The following is a 24,890-nucleotide window of genomic DNA, read 5'->3' as shown; positions in this document are numbered from 1 at the left end:
CCCATGGGCCGTTTTCTGGTTGTGGATGTGGAGATGGAAAGTAATAAATGTACATTGGTGAACATCTGTGCTCCCAATATTTCTCCTAGTGAATTTGTTTTCTAAATTGTCCCAACTTTTAGCTCGATGAACATTATATACTCTGATACTACCTGGCAATTTTAATACAGTGGACGAACCTAATATTGACAGGTTCCCTCCTGTTTCACGCCTAAAAGCTCACTCGTGGCACCATATTCATGGTCTTATAACTACGTTTCAATTAAGTGATCTGTTGGGATTACACAACTTGACAGATCATTTACCCCCCTTAGTAGATCTCATCACTCCCTGACTCGCACAGATTACGGTTTAGAGGAGAAACACTCGGTTTCTCAGGTGCGATCGGTGGGTATTGGTGAACATCATAGTTTCTAATCATGCCCCCATTAGGTTTAGGTTATGGCATTGCTGCTTCCATGGCGACTGACCTCCTTTAGTGTTTCCCAGATTATCTGTCGAAGTCTGAGAACTTTAAGACATTATTGGAAGTGTCCTGGGCAAATAATTTAGATGACAACCTTAAGCATTGGGGCGACTTGGCCCTTTTTTTGGAGACGTCAGAGAGGGTCATGAGGCCATATTACATGTAATTATTAGTGCTGCCGCAGGGAAGGCCATATTACATGTAATTTTTAGTGCTGCAGCAGGGAAAGCCACATAACATGTAATTATTAGTGCTGCCGCAGGGAAGGCCACCTTACATGTAATTATTAGTGCTTCCGCAGGGAAGGCCATATAACATACACATGTAATTATTAGTGCTGTCGCAGGGAAGGTCGTATTACATGTAATTATTAGTGCTGCCGCAGGGAAGGCCGTATTACATGTAATTATTAGTGCTGCCGCAGGGAAGACCATATTACATGTAATTATTAGTGCTGCCGCAGGGAAGGCCGTATTACATGAAATTATTAGTGCTGCCGCAGGGAAGGTCGTATTACATGTAATTATTAGTGCTGCCGCAGGGAAGGCCATATTACATGTATTTATTAGTGCTACCGCAGGGAAGGCCATATTACATGTAATTATTAGTACTGCCGCAGGGAAGGCCATATTACATGTAATTGTTAGTGCTGCCGCAGGGAAGGCCGTATTACATGTAATTATTAGTGCTGCCGCAGGGAAGGCCGTATTACATGTAATTATTAGTGCTGCCGCAGGGAAGGCCGTATTACATGTAATTATTAGTGCTGCCGCAGGGAAGGCCGTATTACATGTAATTATTAGTGCTGCCGCAGGGAAGGCCATATTACATGTAATTATTAGTGCTGCCGCAGAGAAGGCCGTATTACATGTAATTATTAGTGCTGCCGCAGGGAAGGCCGTATTACATGTAATTATTAGTGCTGCCGCAGGGAAGGCCGTATTACGTGTAATTATTAATGCTGCAGGGAAGGCCGTATTACGTGTAATTATTAGTGCTGCCGCAGGGAAGGCCATATTACGTGTAATTATTAGTGCTGCCGCAGGGAAGGCCATATTACATGTAATTATTAGTGCTGCCGCAGGGAAGACCTTATTACATGTAATTATTAGTGCTGCCGCAGGGAAGGCCGTATTACATGTAATTATTAGTACTGCCGCAGGGAAGGCCATATTACATGTAATTATTAGTGCTGCCGCAGGGAAGGCCATATTACATGTAATTATTAGTGCTGCCGCAGGGAAGGCCATATTACATGTAATTATTAGTGCTGCCGCAGGGAAGGCCGTATTACATGTAATTATCAGTGCTGCCGCAGGGAAGGCCATATTACATGTAATTATTAGTGCTGCCGCAGGGAAGGCCGTATTACATGTAATTATTAGTGTTGCGCAGGGAAGGCCGTATTACATGTAATTATTAGTGTTGCGCAGGGAAGGCCATATTACATGTAATTATTAGTGCTGATGCAGGGAAGGCCACATTACATGTAATTATTCGTGCTGCCGCAGGGAAGGCCGTATTACATGTAATTATTAGTGCTGCCACAGGGAAGGCCGTATTACATGTAATTATTAGTGCTGCCGCAGGGAAGGCCACATTACATGTAATTATTAGTGCTGCCGCAGGGAAGGCCGTATTACATGTAATTATTAGTGCTGCCGCAGGGAAGGCCGTATTACATGTAATTATTAGTGCTGCCGCAGGGAAGGCCGTATTACATGTAATTATTAGTGCTGCCGCAGGGAAGGCCGTATTACATGTAATTATTAGTGCTGCCGCAGGGAAGGCCATATTGCATGTAATTATTAGTGCTGCTGCAGGGAAGGCCATATTGCAGTGTAGAATTAGCACAGTCCCTCCGACCCTGTATTTAAAGAGAAACTTCCACATATTTATCATGGACTACCTTGGAATCACATTAGATAAGGAAGAGCGGTCCTCTAGGTTCTTTGATACATGCGAGAGTTACGCAGATACGCTCCCCCTAGACGTTAGAGTATGTGACTCGCTCTAACATGCCCTACGGTATGGTTATCGCCAATAATATCACATTGCCGCTTTTCTCCTGGTTTCAGAATGTAATATTGTCTAATGAGTTCCGTTTCCTCTATAGCATACGGTTCCAACACGTGACTGACTTCCCTTATATTACAGTTACTGTCTATACGCTTCTTTTTAATCTGCTTCAGTTCGGGTTTGTATACAGATTTATCTATACTGTATGTCCGTTATCTGTCATTGTATACATTCATATAATGACTGTGTTAGTCACTTCTTGTTACTATATTTTGTTTAATGTTTGACTGTTTCAATGTTGAGTGTATGGCTCTGATTCACACCAACTATTTATATGACACACTATTTATTTTTGAGACAATGGGGGGAATTCAATTCAGTGTGATGTTGAATAGCTGTGGGAAGGAGCTCCCGAAACTATTCAATGCGGTGTTTGAGTGGGCTAAAGATGTCTTCTCGCACCCACCTTGGGTTGCAATAAAAAATCAGAAAAAAGTGCCTGGCGGTCAGCTGTTTTACTGCTTAGCGTGGCGCTAATAGCTGCGTGCCTGCCACTTTAGTCAGAGAATGCCAGTTCTCGCGCCTAAACACCCAGGTAAAGTTGTGAGAACCGCATTCTCAGACATAACAGAGCACTGAATCGAATTCAATTCGCATTGAACTGAATTCCGCCCAATGTGAGGAGGAAACTAATATCTCGGAGCTGGTAAAACACAGTGACATGATGTGAGGAGGAGAGAAAAAGTGTAATAGGGGCTGATGTATGAGATACACCAGATGGTGTGTGGGGAGGAGACTGGTCAGATCTCTAGGCTGGTAACACACAGTGACATGATGTGAGGGGGAGAGCAGGAGTATAATAGGCGCTGATGGCTCCTGATGTATGAGACACACCAGAGAGTGTGGGGAGGAGACTGGTCAGATCTCTGGGCTGGTGACACACAGTGACATGATGTGTGGGGGAGAGCAGGAGTATAATAGGGGCTGATGGCTACTGATGTACGAGATACACCAGAGAGTGTATGGAGGAGACTGGTCAGATCTCTGGGCTGGTAACACACAGTGACATGATGTGAGGGGGAGAGCAGGAGTATAATAGGGGCTGATGGCTCCTGATGTATGAGATACAACAGAGAGTGTGGGGAGGAGACTGGTCAGATCTCTGGGCTGGTAACACACAGTGACATGATGTGAGGAGGAGAGCAGGAGTATAATATGGGCTGATGGTTCCTTATGTATGGGATACACCAGAGAGTGTGGGGGGGGGAGGAGACTGATCAGATATTTGGGCTGGTAACACACAGTGACATGATGTGAGGGGGAGAGAAAAAGTGTAATAGGGGCTGATGTATGAGATACACCAGATGGTGTGTGGGGAGGAGACTGGTCAGATCTCTAGGCTGGTAACACACAGTGACATGATGTGAGGGGGAGAGCAGGAGTATAATAGGCGCTGATGGCTCCTGATGAATGAGACACACCAGAGAGTGTGGGGAGGAGACTGGTCAGATCTCTGGGCTGGTGACACACAGTGACATGATGTGAGGGGGAGAGCAGGAGTATAATAGGGGCTGATGGCTACTGATGTACGAGATACACCAGAGAGTGTATGGAGGAGACTGGTCAGATCTCTGGGCTGGTAACACACAGTGACATGATGTGAGGGGGAGAGCAGGAGTATAATAGGGGCTGATGGCTCCTGATGTATGAGATACAACAGAGAGTGTGGGGAGGAGACTGGTCAGATCTCTGGGCTGGTAACACACAGTGAAATGATGTGAGGAGGAGAGCAGGAGTATAATATGGGCTGATGGTTCCTTATGTATGGGATACACCAGAGAGTGTGGGGGGGGGGGGAGACTGATCAGATCTTTGGGCTGGTAACACACAGTGACATGATGTGAGGGGGAGAGCAGGAGTATAACAGGGGGTGATGGCTCCTGATGTATGAGATACACCAGAGAGTGTGGGGGGGGAGACTAGTCAGATCTCTGGGCACAGTGACATGATGTGAGGGGGAGAGCAGGAGTATAATAGGGACTGATGAGTCCTGATGTATGAGATACACCAGAGAGTGTGGGGAGGAGACTGGTCAGATCTCTAGGCTGCTTACACACAGTGACTTGATGTGAGGGGGAGAGCAGGAGTATGATAGGGGCTGATGGCTCGGAATCGGTATGGAATCCCTGCTGCCGCATGGCCGGAAGTTCGATTCCCGGCAGCGTCAGCCCGACAGATCAGCAGAGCCCGACAGCGCTGGAAATCCCGATCATCCCTAAGGTAAGTATAAACTAACCTAACCCTCTAACCCTAACCCTCCTTAGGGGTGCCTAATCCTAACCTCCCCCCCAAGTGCCTAACCCTAATCCCCCCTCTAAGTGCCTAATCCCCCCTTCCCCGCTGCCTAAACCTAAGTCCCTCGGGGGGGGTGCCTAACCCTAACCCCCCCTTAACCTAGCCTAACCCTAACCCTCCCGGGGGGGTGCCTGACCCTAAGTCCCGACCCGGTGGGCCCTAAACCTAACACTAAACCTCCCCCCCGTGGCTGTCCGCTCGCGGCGCCCGGCATCTCTTCGATCGGGATGCCGGGCGCCTATCTCCCGACATCGGGAAAATTACAGGCGTCTAGATATAGACGCCGGTCATTATCCCACGCCGTGATAAAGCAGCCGGGAAGCCGGCTGTCAGTATTAAGGCTGCAGGTTTTCCGACTGCATACCGATGGCTCCTGCCTCCACCACTGGGCAGATACTTTTTCCTCATTACTTTTGAACTGACAGAGGAGGGTGTAGGTCAGTGTTGGCTAACCTTGACACTCCAGCTGTTATGGAACTACATAACCCAGCATGCACTGCTACATTTTGCTATTAGGGCATGCTAAAACTGTGGCAGGGCATGCTGGGATATATAGTTCCACAACAGCTGGAATGTCAAGGTTAGCCAACACTGGTGTAGGTTAAGATATTGTTGTAGTGACTCTTTTCTGTAATAGGTGTTTATTACTCACCTGTGCCGATATTGGTAGGGCTTTCCTCCTCCTTACACTGCTGATCACTCATCACATACATCTCTTCTTCTCCTTCTATATCTTCTGCCTTCATATCAGTCACATACGTCTCTTCTTCTCCCTCTATATCTTCTGCCTTCATATCAGTCACATACGTCTCTTCTTCTCCCTCTGTATCTTCTGCCTTATTATCAGTCACATACGTCTCTTCTTCTCCCTCTATATCTTCTGCCTTATTATCAGTCACATACGTCTCTTCTTCTCCCTCTATATCTTCTGCCTTATTATCAGTCACATACGTCTCTTCTTCTCCCTCTATATCTTCAGCCTTATTATCAGTCACATACGCCTCTTCTCCCTCTATATCTTCTGCCTTCATATCAGTCACATACGTCTCTTCTTCTCCCTCTATATCTTCTGCCTTATTATCAGTCACATACGTCTCTTCTTCTCCCTCTATATCTTCTGCCTTCATATCAGTCACATACGTCTCTTCTTCTCCCTCTGTATCTTCTGCCTTATTATCAGTCACATACGTCTCTTCTTCTCGCTCTATATCTTCTGCCTTATTATCAGTCACATACGTCTCTTCTTCTCCCTCTATATCTTCTGCCTTATTATCAGTCACATACGTCTCTTCTTCTCCCTCTATATCTTCTGCCTTATTATCAGTCACATACGCCTCTTCTCCCTCTATATCTTCTGCCTTCATATCAGTCACATACGTCTCTTTTCCCTCTATATCTTCTGCCTTATTATCAGTCGCATACGTCTCTTCTTCTCCCTCTATATCTTCTGCCTTATTATCAGTCACATATGTCTCTTCTTCTCCCTCTATATCTTCTGCCTTATTATCAGTCACATACATCTCTTCTTCTCCCTCTATATCTTCTGCCTTATTATCAGTCACATACGTCTCTTCTTCTCCCTCTATATCTTCTGCCTTATTATCAGTCACATACGTCTCTTCTTCTCCCTCTATATCTTCTGCCTTCATATCAGTCACATAAGTCTCTTCTTCTCCCTCTATATCTTCTGCCTTTATATCAGCCAGACTATCACCCTAAGTAAGCCACAAAACAATATAGCAACAATTGAAAAATGCAATTTCATTAAATCACATTAATTAGAAGTATTCTGGTTAATAAGACACCCACAGCTTATCTACGGATCATATAAAGTCACTGTGGTATATTGGTGAGAACCTAAATCCCAGCTACCTGATGCTCCTGTGGGGTCCTGTGATTCTCCTCTGTACATTCCTGTGAATAAAGAGGATGGGGACATCTCTCTGAGGTGTTTCTGTTACTGGGTCCATCTGTAGGAGACACACAGTGACTGAGTACATTGTATATATGTGATTATCAGGTGATGTGTATATATACAGTCAGGTGCATAAATATTGGGACATTGACAGAATTTTCAGATTTTGGCCTCTATTCACCACCACAATGGCTTTGAAATGAAACAAACAAGATGTGCTTTAACTGCAGACTTTCAGATTTAATTTGAGGGTAATTACATCCAAATCAGGTGAACAGTGTAGGAATTACAACGGTTTCTATATGTGCCTCCCACTTTTTAAGGGGCTAAAATTAATGGAACTATCAACTCAAAACCTATTTCATGGACAGGTGTGGGCTATTCCCTCGTTATTTCATTATCAATTAAGCAGGTAAAAGGTCTGGAGTTGATTCTAGGTGTGACATTTGCATTTGGAATCAGTTGCTGTCGACTCTCAATATGAGATCCAAAGAGCTGTCACTATCAATGAAGCAAGTCATCAGTAGGCTGAAAAATCAAAACAAACCCATCAGAGAGATAGCAAAAACATTAGGTGTGGCCAAATCAACTGTTTGGAACATTCTTGAAAAGAAAGAACGCACCGGAGAGCTCAGCAACACCAAAAGACCCGGAAGACCACGGAAAACAACTGTGGTGGATGACAGAAGAATTATTCCCTGGTGAAGAAAAACCCCTTCACAAAAGTTGGCCAAATCAAGAACACTCTCCAGGAGGTAGGTGTATATGTGTCAACAATCAAGAGAAGACTTCACAAGAGTGAATATAGACGGTTCACCAAACCATTGGTGAGCCTCAAAAACAGGAAGACCACATTAGAGTTTGCCAAACAACATTTAAAAAAGCCATTACAGTTCTGGAACAACATCCTATGGACAGATGAGACAAAGATCAACTTGTACCAGAGTGATGGGAAGAGAAGAGTATGGAGAAGGAAAGGAACTGCTCATGATCCAAAACATACCAAGACACCAGTGAGGCATGGTGGTGGTAGTGTCATGGCGTGGGCATGTATGGCTGCCAATGGAACTAGTTCCCTTGTATTTATTGATGATGTGACTGCTGACAAAAGCAGCAGAATGAATTCTGAAGTGTTTCGGGCAATATTATATGCTCATTCAGTCAAATGCTTCAGAACTCATTGGACGGCGCTTCACAGTGCAGATGGACAATGACCCGAAGCATACTGCAAAAGCAACCAAAGAGTTTTTTAAGGCTAAAAAGTGGAATATTATGCAATGGCCAAGTCAGTCCCCTGACCTGAATCCGATTGAGCATGCATTTCACTTGATGAAGACAAAACTGAAGGGAAAATGCCCCAAGAGCAAGCAGGAACTGAAGACATTTGCAGTAGAGGCCTGGCAGAGCATCACCAGGGATGAAACACAGCGTCTGGTGATGTCTATGCGTTCCAGACTTCAGGGTGTAATTGCTTGCAAAAGATTTGCAACAAAGTATTAAAAAGTGAAAGTTAGATTTAGGATTGTTTAGTTAATCCCATTACTTTCGGCCCCTTAAAAAGTGGGAGGCACATATAGAAACCGTTGTAATTCCTATACCGTTCACCTGATTTGGATGTAATTACCCTCAAATTAAATTTGAAAGTCTGCAGTTAAAGCACATCTTGTTTGTTTCATTTCAAAGCCATTGTGGTGGTGAATAGAGGCCAAAATATGTCAAAGTCCCAATATTTATGCACCTGACTGTAGGTGGTCCCCATACCTGCTCTCCTCTGTACAATAAATTACAGTCTCCTCTTACCCAGTGATGTGAGGGGCCGGTGATTCTCCATCATCACGTCCTTGTATTCCCCCTCCTGCATGGAGACATAGACAGAGACATCCTGACACCTTATAGGAACCTGACACACACAATGATACAGACACCACCCAGACACTTCCCCTGGTGTTACTGAACAATGTACCCTTCCCAGCAGTCACCTCTCCAGTCATCACCCAGACACATCCCCTGGTGTTGCTGTACAATATCCCCTTCCCAGCAGTCACCTCTCCAGTCATCACCCAGACACATCCCCTGGTATTACTGTACAATGTCCCATTCCCAGCAGTCACCTCTCCGGTCATCACCCAGACACATCCACTGGTGTTACTGTATAATGTCCCCTTCCCAGCAGTCACCTCTCCAGTCATCACCCAGACACATCCCCTGGTGTTACTGTACAATGTCCCCTTCCCAGCAGTCACCTCTCCAGTCATCACCCAGACACATCCCCTGGTGTTACTGTACAATGTCCCCTTCCCAGCAGTCACCTCTCCAGTCATCACCCAGACACATCCCCTGGTGTTACTGTATAATGTCCCATTCCCAGCAGTCACCTCTCCAGTCATCACCCAGACACATTCCCTGGTGTTACTGTACAATGTCCCATTCCCAGCAGTCACCTCTCCAGTCATCACCCAGACACATCCCCTGGTGTTACTGTACAATGTCCCATTCCCAGCAGTCACCTCTCCAGTCCTCACCCAGACACATCCCCTGGTGTTACTGTACAATGTCCCATTCCCAGCAGTCACCTCTCCAGTCATCACCCAGACACATCCCCTGGTGTTACTGTACAATGTCCCATTCCCAGCAGTCACCTCTCCAGTCATCACCCAGACACATCCCCTGGTGTTACTCTATAATGTCCCATTCCCAGCAGTCACCTCTCCAGTCATCACCCAGACACATCCCCTGGTGTTACTGTATAATGTCCCATTCCCAGCAGTCACCTGTCCAGTTAGCGGCTGAAAGATCTTGTTGGTGAGTTCCAGCATCTTCTGCTCATTGTGTCTCTCATGTATCAGTGAGTGAGGTGGAGGCACCGTTATGGAGCTCTGGGTCCTGCTCAGTCCTCCTGACACACGGGGATGGCTGCTGGGTGTCTCACACTCACCGTATGTCTTTTTCACTACTATGTAATCCTGTGTATTGGGGGAGACATCAATGAGGTCAATTAAACGCCACCTAAATGGGGATGATTATTTAGGTGATCACTTTACATAATATACAAGAAGACTCTATTTCACTAAAGCAAGTATTATAACAATCTCTTATATACAGGAAAGTGTAGCGTATATAGTATCTCCTGCAGCTCCAACATCTTTGTGTCAGTGACAGAAAGAAAACAACATACTGTGAGCATATAATAATTCCCAACTCCAGTGAGGACTGTGGGACTGATTATTATTATCGGTTATGTATATGGCGCCACAAGTGTTCTGCAGCGCCTTACAAAGTACATAAACAAATAGGTTGAAGAGTGACTTACAGTACAATACAATACAGGACATACATACAATAATATACAGTTCTACATTTGAGACCATAACACCCAGATAAGCAACAGAGCAAAGCAACCAAGCGTTAGGTGCCTTAGTGGGGAGTAAGAAGTAGATGAAAGTCGAGAACGGAGAAGCACAAGAGGGTAGAGGGTCCTGCTTACAAGAGCTTACATTCTAAAGGGGAGGGTCAGACAAACAGGTCTGACACAGATGGGGTAGACAAGAAGGAAGGAGCATGTAGCAGCAAGTTAAGATGAGAGTTGGAAGGCTTTGATGAAATAGTGGGTCTTGACAGCCCATTTGAGCCCGACTGATACTAATATCTGAGACCAGCTTCCTGCTGCTCGCTTAATAATATAGATATGTGATGTCACTGTGACACTCCCGGATCCCAGCACCTCCCCAGTCATGTCCCTGTATTATTACTATAGATATAAGTGATGTCACTGTGACACTCCCAGATCCTCTCACCTCCCCAGTCATGTCCCTGTATTATTACTATAGATATAAGTGATGTCACTGTGACACTCCCAGATCACAGCACATCCCTGTATTATTACTAGAGATAGAATTGATGTCACGTGACACTCCCAGATCCTCTCACCTCCCCAGTCATGTCCCTGTATTATTACTATAGATATAAGTGATGTCACTGTGACACTCTCAGATCCCCTCCCCAGTCATGACCCTGTATCATTAGTATAGATATGTGATGTCACTATGACACTCCCAGACCCTCTCGCCTCCACAATCATGGCCCTGTATTATTACTATAGATATAAGTGATGTCACTGTGACACTCCCAGACTCCCTCATCTCCCCAGTCATGTCTCTGTATTATTACTATAGATATAAGTGATGTCACTGTGACACGCTCAGACCCTCTCACCTCCACAATCATGTCCCTGTATTATTACTATAGATATAAGTGATGTCACTGTGACACTCCCAGAACCCCTCATCTCCCCAGTCATGTCTCTGTATTATTACTATAGATATAAGTGATGTCACTGTGACACTCCCATATCCCCTCAGCTCCCCAGTAATGTCCCTGTATTATTACTATAAATATAAGTGATGTCACTGTGACACTCCCAGATCCCCTCACCTCCCCAGTCATGTCCCTGTATTATTACTATAGATATAAGTGATGTCACTGTGATACTCCCAGATCCTCTCACCTCCCCAGTCATGTCCCTGTATTATTACTATAGATATAAGTGATGTCATATGACACCCCCAGACCCTCTCACCTCCCCAGTCAGCTCGTAGATGATCTCCAGGGTGAGATGTAAGATCCTCTCAGTCCTGTGACTTTCAACCTTGTCCATCCTCAGTGAATCAGTGAGAATACAGAAAGTGTGACGTGTAGTAAAGACTCTGGTTCCTCACAGCAGGATTATCTAGGAATAAATAGAATAAATATAATACACATCACAGAGAACACACATAACACAGTCAGACATGTAACACTGAGTGACCAGTAAGTCTCTCCTTTCCCCCCAGCCATAGAGCCCTGGTCAGTGTCTGTCAGAGGTTCCTGTGACCCAGCCCCATAAGGCTCCTCAGAGGACATCACACAACGCTGTACTGCATAAGGTTACACCAATGCTCCTCTCCTGGCCGGGGGTCTTATTCCTCCCAGACACAGATTTGGTGCAATTTACTCCACGTGAATCTTGTACAAACACATGAATAAGGGATTTGGGGATTTTTTACTTTTGTTTTACATTTATTCCAGAACCGGAGAGAATCTGTGACTATACTGAGGTCATACAGGTAACAGGGGTGTGAGGGGAGAGTACACAGGAGAGCAGAAGGGGTGCAGATATGGGGAGAGGGGAAGTAACGTAGGAATACAGAGCACACAACAGGGGGTGTAACAGCTGTACAGAGGTGTCAGTAACACAGGGGAGGGGAACAGAAGAGGTTAATAACACAGGGATAGGACAGCAGGCAGCCCAGGGGACACACAAAGGGTTACACAATACAGAATCCCATCAGTCACTCTGCACAAATGATGAAATGACAAATGACCGCACCTCAGATGTATGTTACATGTGTGACCAGCCTGCCGGCCGTGTGTGTGCAGCGTAGGGTGGGGTGAGACATGTCCTGGGGGATAATCAGTGACACTCTGAGGAACTGGGGACTGTCACAGCCACTGGCTGTCTCTGAGAGACTCTCTATTACTCAGGATAACAAGACGTCCTGACAGACAGTCTCAGCTCAGGGAGTGCAGCCCTTTGTTACATGGCCGGTCTGTGTCCTTCTCACACATCCTTCACCAGCTCCTGTTATGTATCATATGCTATATACAGTACATACATGTTATATTTATTATGTGTTATTCCCTGACCACTCATTACTGTTATTATTACTCTGCAGCTATAACAGGACACTACAGGCTGCTCCCTCTGTATAATAAAAATAACAGGACACCACAGGATGCACTCCCTGTATAGTAGGACACCACAGGCTGCTTCTCTTGTATAGTAGGACACCACATGATGCTCCCCCCGTATAATAGGATACAAGGTGCTGCACCCCCTGTATAGTAGGATTCAACAGACAATCCCCTGTAAACGAGGACACCACACGCCGATAGCCCTGTATAGTAGGACACCACAGGCCGCACCCCCTGTATAGTGTAGAACACTGCAGGCTGCTCATACTGCATAGTAGGACATCATAGGCCGCTACCACGGTTTAGTAGAGATCAACAGGCCACTCCCTTGTATAATAGGACACCACAGACTGCTCCCTCTGTATGATAAGGCACCACAGGCCACTCACCCTTTATAGAAGAACAGCACGGGATGTTCCCCCTGAATAGTAAAGCGCAACAGGCCACAATAGGTACCAAAGGCCACTCTCCCTGTATAGTAGGACACTGCAGGCTGCTTCCCCTGTATAGTGGGACACCACAGGCTGCTCTCCCTGTATAGTAGGACACTGCAGGCTGCTCCTCCTGTATAGGATGACACACCGCAGGCTGCTCTAACTGTATAAGACACCGCAGGCTGCTCTAACTGTATAAGACACCGCAGTCCGCTCCACCTGTAAAGTAGGACATCGAAGGCCACTCCCAGTGTATAGTAGGACACCACAGGCCACTCGCCCAGTATAGTAAGGTAACACAGGCAGCTTACCCTGTATAGTAGGACACCACAGGCCATCCCCCTGTATAGTAGAGTGCAACAAGCTGATTCCCCTGTATAGGAAGGCACCACAGGTTGCTCCCCCTGTATAGTAGAATGACACAGGATGCTCCACCTGTACAGTAGAGTGCAACAGATGACACAGACTGCTTCCCCTGCATAGTAGGATACCACTGGATGCTCCCCCTGTATAGTAGGACACCACAGGCTGCTGTCCCTATATAGTAGGACATCACAGGCTGCTCCCCCTATATAGTGTTGGACAAAACATGCCGATCCCCCTGTGCAGGCTGCTACCATTGTATAAGACACCACAGGCCGCTCCCCCTGTATAGTAGGACACTATATAGTGTAGGTCTCCACAGGCCACTCCCTCTGTACAGTAAGATGCCATTACCTTCTGCCGTTTGACACAGCAAGGTTGCATTTTTCGCACTTGAGTTAAAAAACTGTTCCGTCATGTCCTTTCTCCCTTATATAATAATACTACCACATATAAGTGTGTGGTGAGATCTGTTTTTCCACACTGAAGTATCACTAAACAGTTCCCACAGCTCTTTATATTATTACAACATATCAGTCTGTGTTAACAGCTGATTTAATCCCCCTTATATATCACTGTAGTCCCTTATCCTCTAAATATTAATAATATAGTGTTCTGGCTAGGCTGTTTTAGTGGGCGACCTGCTCGATTTCAAAGGGCAGAATACACTCTGCCCCTATGGTAGCACCCTGTTGGCAAACTGCTAAAACAACATGCCAGGTGGTGTTCCCACCTGCGGACTGCAGTGTCCCTCGGGTGGGAAAAATTGTGGTGCAGCGCTGGTGAAGATTCACAGAGAAAGGAGAGCTTAGGGTCAGCCTAGCTGGGAAAATCCCCAAGAGTGATGAACAGGGGACTCATTATACCCCCTTTGCAGGCGAGCTCTCGAGTGCCATACCCCTTGCTGGACCTAGAATGAAAACTAAATTAATACAACATATCAGTGTGTGCTGAGAGCTGTTATTACCCCTCATATATCACTGTACGGTCCCCTCCCCCTATATAATAATAATACCACATATCAGTGTGTGCTGGGAGCTGTGTTATTCCCCCTCATATATCACTGTATGGTCCCTTCTCCCCTATATATTAATACCACATATCAGTGTGTGCTGGGAGCTGTGTTATTCCCCCTCATATATCACTGTACAGTCCCCTCTCCCTAAATAATAATAATACCACATAACAGTGTGTGCTGGGAGCTGTTATTCCCCCTCATTTATCACTGTACGGTCCCCTCCCCCCAATATAATAATAATACCACATATCGTGTTTGTTTTTCATGATTATTGCAGGAAGACCAAAGCTGTTGTCACAGTGTAATAAATGTATCAAAGGATGAATGTTATTTGCTATTTCCTGTGAAATGTTATATCAACATTTTAGGAGACAGTTATTACTATATGATAAATCAGTTTTGTTTAGGTTTGGGTGACTCCTTTGAAAATGTAATATTATATTTTCTGAGGAATCATGATTGGTTGAGAGGAAGACAGGGCGGATTTGCCCCCTGTGATGTTGTAAGAATGATATAAAAAGAGGGACTGTGAGCCCTGTATGTGTACATCTCTGAAAATCCTTTGTGGAGAAGAACTGCTGATAAGATTCCTGTATGCAATGTAATGTACCCCTTCATTCGGAAGGTTGAGTCTTCTTTAAGACATTGAGCAATAAAACACCGTTTGCCTTTACTTCAATTGCCTTAATCCTGCGACCAACAGAATTGCACCGAAACGCTATTCCGTTCTCCTGCTGTTCTGGGTAAGAGCTCAGCGTCTCCAAGTTCAAGCCCTCTGCCAAGCTACCGTGGAGACCTGGTCTATTGCGGGGGATCAGGTGGGAACAGCCGACACCAAACAGGAGGTGTGTACGCATTTAGTCGACGCATACGCAGCAGAAGCGGTTCCAGGTGTCGAGGTAGGAGCCTGATTGTACGTAAAAATAGGTTCCAAACGCCGATGGTAGAGTTTGGTGGTGTCAGCTTCAGTAAATGCCCACGGCGTAGTCAGTGACAGGTGGTCACTGACGGTGAGTGGGAGTCCAAAAGCGCTAACCCATGACCAGGGCCGGCCTAGACGAAAGGCGTCCAGTCACACCCCTCTCCCCTATATAATAATACCACATATAAGTGAGTGCTGGGAGCTGTGTTATTCCCCCTCATATATCACTGTATAGTCCCCTCTCCCCTATATAATAATACCACATATCAGTGTGTGCTGGGAGCTGCGTTATTCCCATCATATATCACTGTACGTCCCCTCTCCCCTATAGAATAATAATACCACATATCAGTGTGTGCTGGGAGCTGTGTTATTCCCCCCTCTTATAGCACTGTACAGTCCCCTCTCCACCTATATAATAATAATACCACATATCAGTGTGTACAGTCCCTTCTCCCCTATATAATACCACATATCAGTGTGTGCCTGGAGTGGTGTTATTTCCCCCTCATATATCACTGTACAGTCCCCTCTCCCCTATATAATAATAATACCACATATCAGTGTGTGCTGGGAGCTGTGTTATTCCCCCACATATATCACTGTACAGTCCCCTCTCCCCTATATAATAATAATGCCACATATTATTATTATTATCATTTATATGGCGACACAAATGTTCTGCAGCGCCTTACAAAGTACATAACAAGTTGTAGACAAGCGACTTACAGAACAATACACTACAGGATCAGGCCATGGATAATATATATTGCTACATTAGCGACCATAACACCCAGATAAGCAACAGAGCATAAGCAACCAAGTGTTAGTTGCCTTAGTGGTGAGTAAGAAGTAGATAAAACTAAAGTAGGGAAAAGCACAAGAGGGTAGAGGGCCCTGCTCGCAAGAGCTTACAGTCTAAAAGGGAGGGGAAGAGAAACAGGGGTGACACAGATGGGGTAGATGGGGAAGAAGGAGCATGTAGCAGGGAGTTAGAATGATAGCTGGAAGGCTTTGATGAAGTAGTGGGTCTTAAGAGCCCATTTGAAGGATTGCAAAGAGGTGGAGAGTCTGATGGGGAGAGGGAGAGAGTTCCAGAGGTGGCGAGCAGTGCGGACAAAGTCTTGGAGGCGGGAGTGGGAGGAAGTAATCAGCTGGCATGAAAGGCGGCGTGCATTAGTTGAACGAAGAGAGCGGAGAGGAGAGTGAAGGGAGATGAGATCAGAGATATATATGGGAGAAGATTGGGTGAGGGCTTTGTAAGTGAGCGTGAGAACCTTAAATTGGGTTCTAAAAGGGAAGGGGAGCCAGTGGAGGGCTTGTAGGAGAGGGGAGGCAGATGTAGAGCGTTTGGAGAGGAAGATAAGCCGTGCAGCAGCATTAAGAATAGACTGGAGAGGAGAGAGATGGGATTTGGGAGGCCAGATAGGAGGAGGTTACAGTAGTCCAATCTGGAGATGACCAGTGAGTGTATGAGGGTTTTAGTAGCATCCTGGGTGAGATAAGGTCTGATCTTAGAAATATTTTTGAGATGGAAATGACAGGACTGTGAAAGGTTCTGGATATGTGGTTTGAAGGAGAGGGATGAGTCCAGGATAACTCCAAGACAGTGCACCTTGGGACTAGATGAGATAATTATTCCATCAATTGATAAAGAAATAGTGGGAAGTGAGGTTATATAGGAGGGTGGGAAGACGATCAGCTCTGTCTTAGACATATTAAGTTTAAGAAATCGCTGGGACATCCAGGAAGAGATAGCAGAGAGACAGTTGGAGAATCGAGTCAGAAGAGAGGGAGAGAGATCAGGGGAGGAAAGGTAGATTTGAGTATCATCAGCATAAAGATGATAATGGAGGTCAAAAGAGCTGATGAGATCACCTAGTGAGGAAGTATAGAGGGAGAATATGAGTGGTCCAAGAACAGAACCTTGGGGAACACCTACTGTTAGAGGCTGCGGGAGGGACGACACATATCAGTGAGTGCTGGGAGCTGTGTTATTCCCCCTCATATATCACTGTACAGTACCCTCTCCCCTATATAATAATAACATCACATATCAGTGTGTGCCTGGAGCTGTTATTCCCCCTCATATATCACTGTACAGTCCCCTCCCCCCTATAGAATAATAATACCACATATCAGTATGTGCTGGGAGCTGTGTTATTCCTCCTCATATTACACTGTACGGTCCCCTTCCCCTATATAGTAATAATACATTTCAGTGTGTGCCGGGAGCTGTATTACTCCTCATATATCACTGTATAGTGCGCTCTCCCCCTTATATAATAATAATACCACATTTCAGTGTGTGCCGGGAGCTGTGTTACTCCTCATATATCACTGTACAGTCCGCTCTCCCCCCTATATAATAATAATAAAACATATCAGTAAGTGCTGGGAGCTGTGTTATTCCTCCTCATATATCACTGTACGATCCCCTCTACCCTATATAATAATAATACCACATTTCAGTGTGTGCCGGGAGCTGTTACTCCTCCTCATATATCTCTGTACAGTCCCCTCCCCTATATAATAATAATACCACATATCAGTGTGTGCTGGGAGCTGTGTTATTATCCCTCATATATCACTGTACAGTCCCCTCTCCCCCTATATAATAATAATATAATATATATATACAGGACACGTTACCTGGCTTTGGCTGTGTCAGGAATGTCTAGGACAAAATGGCAGCTAAAGCCCCTGTGGCCCCGCCCACTCTGCTCTGTGACTGGGAGACTATAAGAATATGGCCGCCGGTCACCATACATGAGGACACCATTAGACTATACTGTTGTTACTCTAATGATGAAGCTGTGAGCGGCAGGTGCAGGTGGCTGCTAGATACAGGACGTCCTTCCTACTTTGTGCAGCCTAATTGGATACTCGCTGCTGCCAATCACCGCCCTGAGGGGAAAGAGAGGAGGGCGGTCACTTCGATTAGAGGGGCGGGGAAGACAGTAGCCATAGCTACACGGAGGAGAGAGGGGCGTGGCTATATAGAGGGGCGTGTCTTCTTCTATAACTGCAGCTTCCGGGTGACGGTCCCAGCAGGAATAAGCAGCAGGTGATGGTATTTATTGTTATTATACAGGGGGAGCAGACTGTGGTGCCTCATTATTATCATACAGGTATATCAGACACCAGTGTTCTACATAATACAGGTGCAACAGACCCTGGTGTTACTAGAATACAGCTGGAGCAGCCTTTAGTGCTACACTATGTATATACAGGTAGAGCAGACCCCAATGTTGGTCTAATACAGGTGGAGCAGAACTTTTTGTTACTATAATACAGCTGGAGCAGACTCTGGTGCTGCATTATCATTATACAGGTGACAACAACAGAAGCAGGAAGTTCTCTCTATATTTTGGGGCACTCACCCTACTAATAATAACACGTAACCTGTAATAGTGTCAGTAAGAAATGACCGAGGTGTTATCTGTATAGCGCAATAAGTCAGGAAATACACAGAATGTAACAGAAAGAGGATATAAAGCCTGGTCTAACCAGGGCCAATAACCCCTCAGCACTGACCAGCTGTGTGATGGGAGATGTATATAGTGATTATCTGTATCATTTATGGCCAGACATATACATCATCACCCAGTGCTCAGAGGTATGGGGAATATATGTGTATATATATATATATATATATACAGGTAATCACAGTAAGTGTAAGGAGGGAGATTCTCTCTGTATAATAAAGCGTCGGCCATCACCTGATTAATATGTTATTGTCTGACCTATCCAAGTGCTCATATCTGACATGGTGCATTCACATGTAACATACATAGAGTAATCCCATATATCTGACATGGTGCAGTCACATGTAACATACATAGAATAATCTCATATCTGACATGGTGCAGTCACATGTAACATACATAGAGTAATCTCATATATCTGACATGGTGCATTCACATGTAACATACATAGAATAATCTCATATCTGACATGGTGCAGTCACATGTAACATACATAGAGTAATACCATATATCTGAGTGGGCAGCAATATAATGATATATTAATTACTAATATAATACAAGGTCTGTGAACTTTCCCAGGTATCCTTGTGGGACAATGTACATATAGCTGCATATAGTATAGGACACATGGGTTAGATCCCAAATGTAAGTATAAGCAATCTGCAACGAAACCCAGATATTACTGCAGCATAACATCTAGTTATACATCATTGCAGGTTACCATGGTGACATATAGCATCTAGTTATACAGCATTGCAGGTTACCACGGTGACCTATAGCATCTAGTTATACAGCATTGCAGGTTACCACGGTGACATATAGCATCTAGTTATACAGCATTGCAGGTTACCACGGTGACACATAGCATCTAGTTATACAGCATTGCAGGTTACCACGGTGACACATAACATCTAGTTATACAGCATTGCAGGTTACCATGGTGACATATAGCATCTAGTTATACAGCATTGCAGGTTACCACGGTGACATATAGCGTCTAGTTATACAGCATTGCAGGTTACCACGGTGACATATAGCGTCTAGTTATACAGCATTGCAGGTTACCACGGTGACACATAACATCTAGTTATACAGCATTGCAGGTTACCATGGTGACATATAGCATCTAGTTATACAGCATTGCAGGTTACCACGGTGACACATAGCATCTAGTTATACAGCATTGCAGGTTACCACGGTGACACATAGCATCTAGTTATACAGCATTGCAGGTTACCACGGTGACACATAGCATCTAGTTATACAGCATTGCAGGTTACCATGGTGACATATAGCATCTAGTTATACAGCATTGCAGGTTACCACGGTGACATATAGCGTCTAGTTATACAGCATTGCAGGTTACCACGGTGACACATAGCATCTAGTTATACAGCATTGCAGGTTACCACGGTGACATATAGCAGCCAGTTATACAGCATTGCAGGTTACCATGGTGACATATAGCAGCCAGTTGTTACTAAGGTAAAAGTAATAAGCCTTTCCTGCACTTGTGATGTACTAAGCAGCTCAGTAGTGTAAGGATAGGATATAATATGATTATACCGAGCGCTGATATTTATGTGGAGGTAATCCTTATTTATAAAGAAGAAATACACATACATAAATCAGCACAAGCACTGAGATTATGTGTATAGCTCTTGTATGAATATGTGGAAGGACGGGTCCCTGTGAGGGTAATGTGGAACGGCAATCACAAGGTGATCTGTCCCTACCGTACCCTAAGATGGTCGTCTTCTTCTTCCCGGATGCGGTCCGGTACATACCCGGCAGGTACGCCTGTATTGCCAGTTCTGTGCTCAGTCTGATGCCTGATAAGATGAGGCAAGGTTACCGATGATGGTTTGCGCTGGACTCATAGCATATACAGCGTGTTGAATTGCGTTGCCGCTGGATGACGTCACTGGCCGCCCAATGTTAGAGAGGGAAGTTTTCAGTTAATCTCCATCCATAGCCATCTCGTACCCAACGCGTTTCACATGGTTTGGTGTTTTCTCAGGGATAGGGCTGATCTTCCATGTGTCCATATTTATACTAGACTCTAAAAAATCATACAGAACGTAGCAGCTGTAGCTCGTGGTCAGTACCCTTAGTAGGTGGTTATTAGTGTTACATATAATACAGGTGGAGCAGACCCTGATGTTACATATAATACAGCTGGAGCAGTCACTGCTCGGTGGGTAACAGACTATAGAGAAAGAGAGGTGTCCGGCGCACTCAGACCCCCATACAGAACATATTAGCTGTAGCTGGCGGTCCGTACCTTCAGTAGGTGGTTATTAGTGTTACATATAATACAGGTGGAGCAGACCCTGGTGGTGTTCGGTGGGTAACAGACTATAGAGAAAGGGAGGTGTCCGATGCACTCAGACCCCCCATACAGAACGTAGCAGCTGTAGGTGGTGGTCAGTACCCTCAGTAGGTGGTTATTAGTGTGGAAGTGACAGAATACACAGAGAGACACCATAGTGTACACCGGGTGATGTATAAGATGCACAGACGTCCTCTGTAATAGGCCCTGCTGAGTCCTCACCTGTCTGAAGCTTTCTTACGCTGAGTACGCACTAGCGCAGATCGGAGCGAAATATCGCGTCAGTCTATTGTGTACCCATGATATGTGCTCAGTAAGGCTGTGTACATTGTATAGTGTGTACCCATGGTATGTGCGCTCAGTAAGGCTGTGTACATTGTATAGTGTGTACCCATGGTATGTGCGCTCAGTAAGGCTGTGTACATTGTCTAGTGTGTACCCATGATATGTGCGCTCAGTAAGGCTGTGTACATTGTATAGTGTGTACCCATGGTATGTGCGCTCAGTAAGGCTGTGTACATTGTATAGTGTGTACCCATGGTATGTGCGCTCAGTAAGGCTGTGTACATTGTATAGTGTGTACCCATGGTATGTGCTCTCAGTAAGGCTGTGTACATTCTATAGTGTGTACCCATGATATGTGCGCTCATTATGGCTGTGTACATTGTATAGTGTGTACCCATGATATGTGCGCTCAGTAAGGCTGTGTACATTGTATAGTGTGTACCCATGATATGTGCGCTCAGTAAGGCTGTGTACATTGTATAGTGTGTACCCATGATATGTGTGCTCAGTAAGGCTGTGTACATTGTATAATGTGTACCCATGGTATGTGCTCAGTAAGGCTGTGTGCATTGTATAGTGTGTACCCATGATATGTGCGCTCAGTAAGGCTGTACATTGTGTAGTGTGTACCCATGGTATGTGCGCTCAGTAAGGCTGTGTACATTGTATAGTGTGTACCCATGGTATGTGTGCTTAGTAAGGCTGTGTACATTGTATAATGTGTACCCATGATATGTGCCCTCAGTAAGGCTGTGTACATTGTCTAGTGTGTACCCATGATATGTGCACTCAGTAAGGCTGTGTACATTGTATAGTGTGTACCCATGATATGTGCGCTCAGTAAGGCTGTGTACATTGTATAGTGTGTACCCATGATATGTGCGCTCAGTAAGGCTGTGTACATTGTATAGTGTGTACCCATGATATGTGCGCTCAGTAAGGCTGTGTACATTGTATAGTGTATACCCATGGTATGTGTGCTCTGTAAGGCTGTGTACATTGTATAGTGTGTACCCATGATATGTGCGCTCAGTAAGGCTGTGTACATTGTCTAGTGTGTGCCCATGGTATGTGCGCTCAGTAAGGCTGTGTACATTGTCTAGTGTGTGCCCATGGTATGTGCGCTCAGTAAGGCTGTGTACATTGTATAATGTGTACCCATGGTATGTGCGCTCAGTAAGGCTGTGTACATTGTATAGTGTGTACCCATGATGTGTGCTCAGCAAGGCTGTGTACATTGTATAGTGTGTACCCATGATATGTGCGCTCAGTAAGGCTGTACATTGTCTAGTGTGTACCCATGGTATGTGTGCTCAGCAAGGCTGTGTACATTGTATAGTGTGTACCCATGATATGTGCGCTCAGTAAGGCTGTGTACATTGTATAGTGTGTACCCATGGTATGTGTGCTCAGTAAGGCTGTGTACATTGTATAGTGTGTACCCATGGTATGTGCGCTCAGTAAGGCTGTGTACATTGTATAGTGTGTACCCATGGTATGTGCGCTCAGTAAGGCTGTGTACATTGTATAGTGTGTACCCATGATATGTGCGCTCAGTAAGGCTGTGTACATTGTATAGTGTGTACCCATGGTATGTGCTCAGTAAGGCTGTGTACATTGTATAGTGTGTACCCATGGTATGTGCTTAGTAAGGCTGTGTACATTGTATAGTGTGTACCCATGATATGTGTGCTCAGTAAGGCTGTGTACATTGTCTAGTGTGTACCCATGATATGTGCACTCAGTAAGGCTGTGTACATTGTATAGTGTGTACCCATGGTATGTGCGCTCAGTAAGGCTGTGTACATTGTATAGTGTGTACCCATGATATGTGCGCTCAGTAAGGCTGTGTACATTGTATAGTGTATACCCATGGTATGTGTGCTCAGTAAGGCTGTGTACATTGTATAGTGTGTACCCATGATATGTGCGCTCAGAAGGCTGTGTACATTGTCTAGTGTGTGCCCATGGTATGTGCGCTCAGTAAGGCTGTGTACATTGTCTAGTGTGTGCCCATGGTATGTGCGCTCAGTAACGCTGTGTACATTGTATAATGTGTACCCATGGTATGTGTGCTCAGTAAGGCTGTGTACATTGTATAGTGTGTACCCATGATATGTGCGCTCAGTAAGGCTGTGTACATTGTCTAGTGTGTGCCCATGGTATGTGCGCTCAGTAACGCTGTGTACATTGTATAATGTGTGCCCATGGTATGTGCGCTCAGTAAGGCTGTGTACATTGTATAGTGTGTACCCATGATATGTGCGCTCAGTAAGGCTGTGTACATTGTATAGTGTGTACCCATGGTATGTGCGCTCAGTAAGGCTGTGTACATTGTATAGTGTGTACCCATGGTATGTGCGCTCAGTAAGGCTGTGTACATTGTCTAGTGTGTGCCCATGGTATGTGCGCTCAGTAACGCTGTGTACATTGTATAATGTGTGCCCATGGTATGTGCGCTCAGTAAGGCTGTGTACATTGTATAGTGTGTACCCATGGTATGTGCGCTCAGTAAGGCTGTGTACATTGTATAGTGTGTACCCATGGTATGTGCGCTCAGTAAGGCTGTGTACATTGTATAGTGTGTACCCATGATATGTGCGCTCAGTAAGGCTGTGTACATTGTATAGTGTGTACCCATGGTATGTGCTCAGTAAGGCTGTGTACATTGTATAGTGTGTACCCATGATATGTGCGCTCAGTAAGGCTGTGTACATTGTATAGTGTGTACCCATGATATGTGCGCTCAGTAAGGCTGTGCACACATTGTCAAATCTGTCTGATGGGATGGAAAATCTGGTCTGTTTTCCAGTGTTTGGGACCTAATTTCTATTTTCTACTTCAGGGTCCATAGGGTATCCACAGGATACCTTGGGTATAGGTGTGACGTCAGTCGCTGGGCACCATAGAGTTAAGCTTTTCAGCCTCCCAGGATGCACTAGGGTCCCCCTCCTATACCCCGCCCCCGAGCCAAGGCACCTCAGTTTAGTTTGGTGCCCGGCCGGCGTCGGGTGCACCTGTCGGAGTGGGGGCTAGAAGAGCCCCTGAAGCTTTCTTCAGTGCAGCTGTGGCTGCACATCTGGATGTACAGCATGGACAGTCAGTCCTGACGTCCATGCTGTCTTCCCTACACCCCCGCCGGTACCGATCCGGGGATGCTGGTGAGCATCTGGGGTCACAGCTAGCGGTGACCCCAGATGTTCCGGACCATGGCCGGATCCAAGGGGGACAAAGGTAAGCAGCGGGGTCCCGCGGTGGGTCCCCGCTGGTCACATGGTCCTAAGTCCCCAGGCAGGGGGCTCCCTGGGGACTGGCTGCAGCGTGGAGCCAGGCGACCAACCTGCGCTTTCCACTACCCCCTGGGACAGCGGACCACAGCAGAGCGGTAGCGCTGCGGCGTCCCAGGGGTTAAATGCATGCCAGGGGAGCGCGCCTTCCCTGTCTCACAGCCGGCGCCTCCCCCGCTGCACACAGCCCTCTCTGTATGCTGCCGACTGGTCCTGTGGCAGCGCTCCTCCCCCAGGCCAGCCTCCTCTCTGCTCCTCGGCGGCCATCTTCTCCAG

General features: G+C 45.7%; 2 protein-coding genes across 2 annotated transcripts in view; one reads left to right on the top strand and one right to left on the bottom strand.

Moving 5' to 3' along the window:
* Positions 1 to 24,890, top strand: part of LOC148502490 (uncharacterized) — a 222,115-nt gene that overhangs the window by 35,453 nt on the left and 161,772 nt on the right. The window lies entirely within an intron of this gene.
* Positions 1 to 24,890, bottom strand: part of LOC148502492 (uncharacterized) — a 244,045-nt gene that overhangs the window by 86,468 nt on the left and 132,687 nt on the right. The window contains exons 10-12 of the mRNA XM_088449766.1: positions 6,199 to 6,504; positions 5,842 to 6,153; positions 5,493 to 5,601 (exon numbers count right to left, since the gene is read on the bottom strand). Coding sequence (XP_088305892.1) covers positions 5,493 to 5,601; positions 5,842 to 6,153; positions 6,199 to 6,504 — 727 coding nt within the window. The remainder of the gene's footprint in view (positions 1 to 5,492; positions 5,602 to 5,841; positions 6,154 to 6,198; positions 6,505 to 24,890) is intronic.

Source organism: Taudactylus pleione, unplaced genomic scaffold (assembly GCF_031769625.1).
Source record: "Taudactylus pleione unplaced genomic scaffold, aTauple2 ptg000495l, whole genome shotgun sequence".
Lineage (NCBI taxonomy): Eukaryota > Metazoa > Chordata > Amphibia > Anura > Myobatrachidae > Taudactylus > Taudactylus pleione.
Note: the sequence above shows the minus strand (reverse complement) of the source record. Positions and strands in the feature narration are given on the sequence as shown.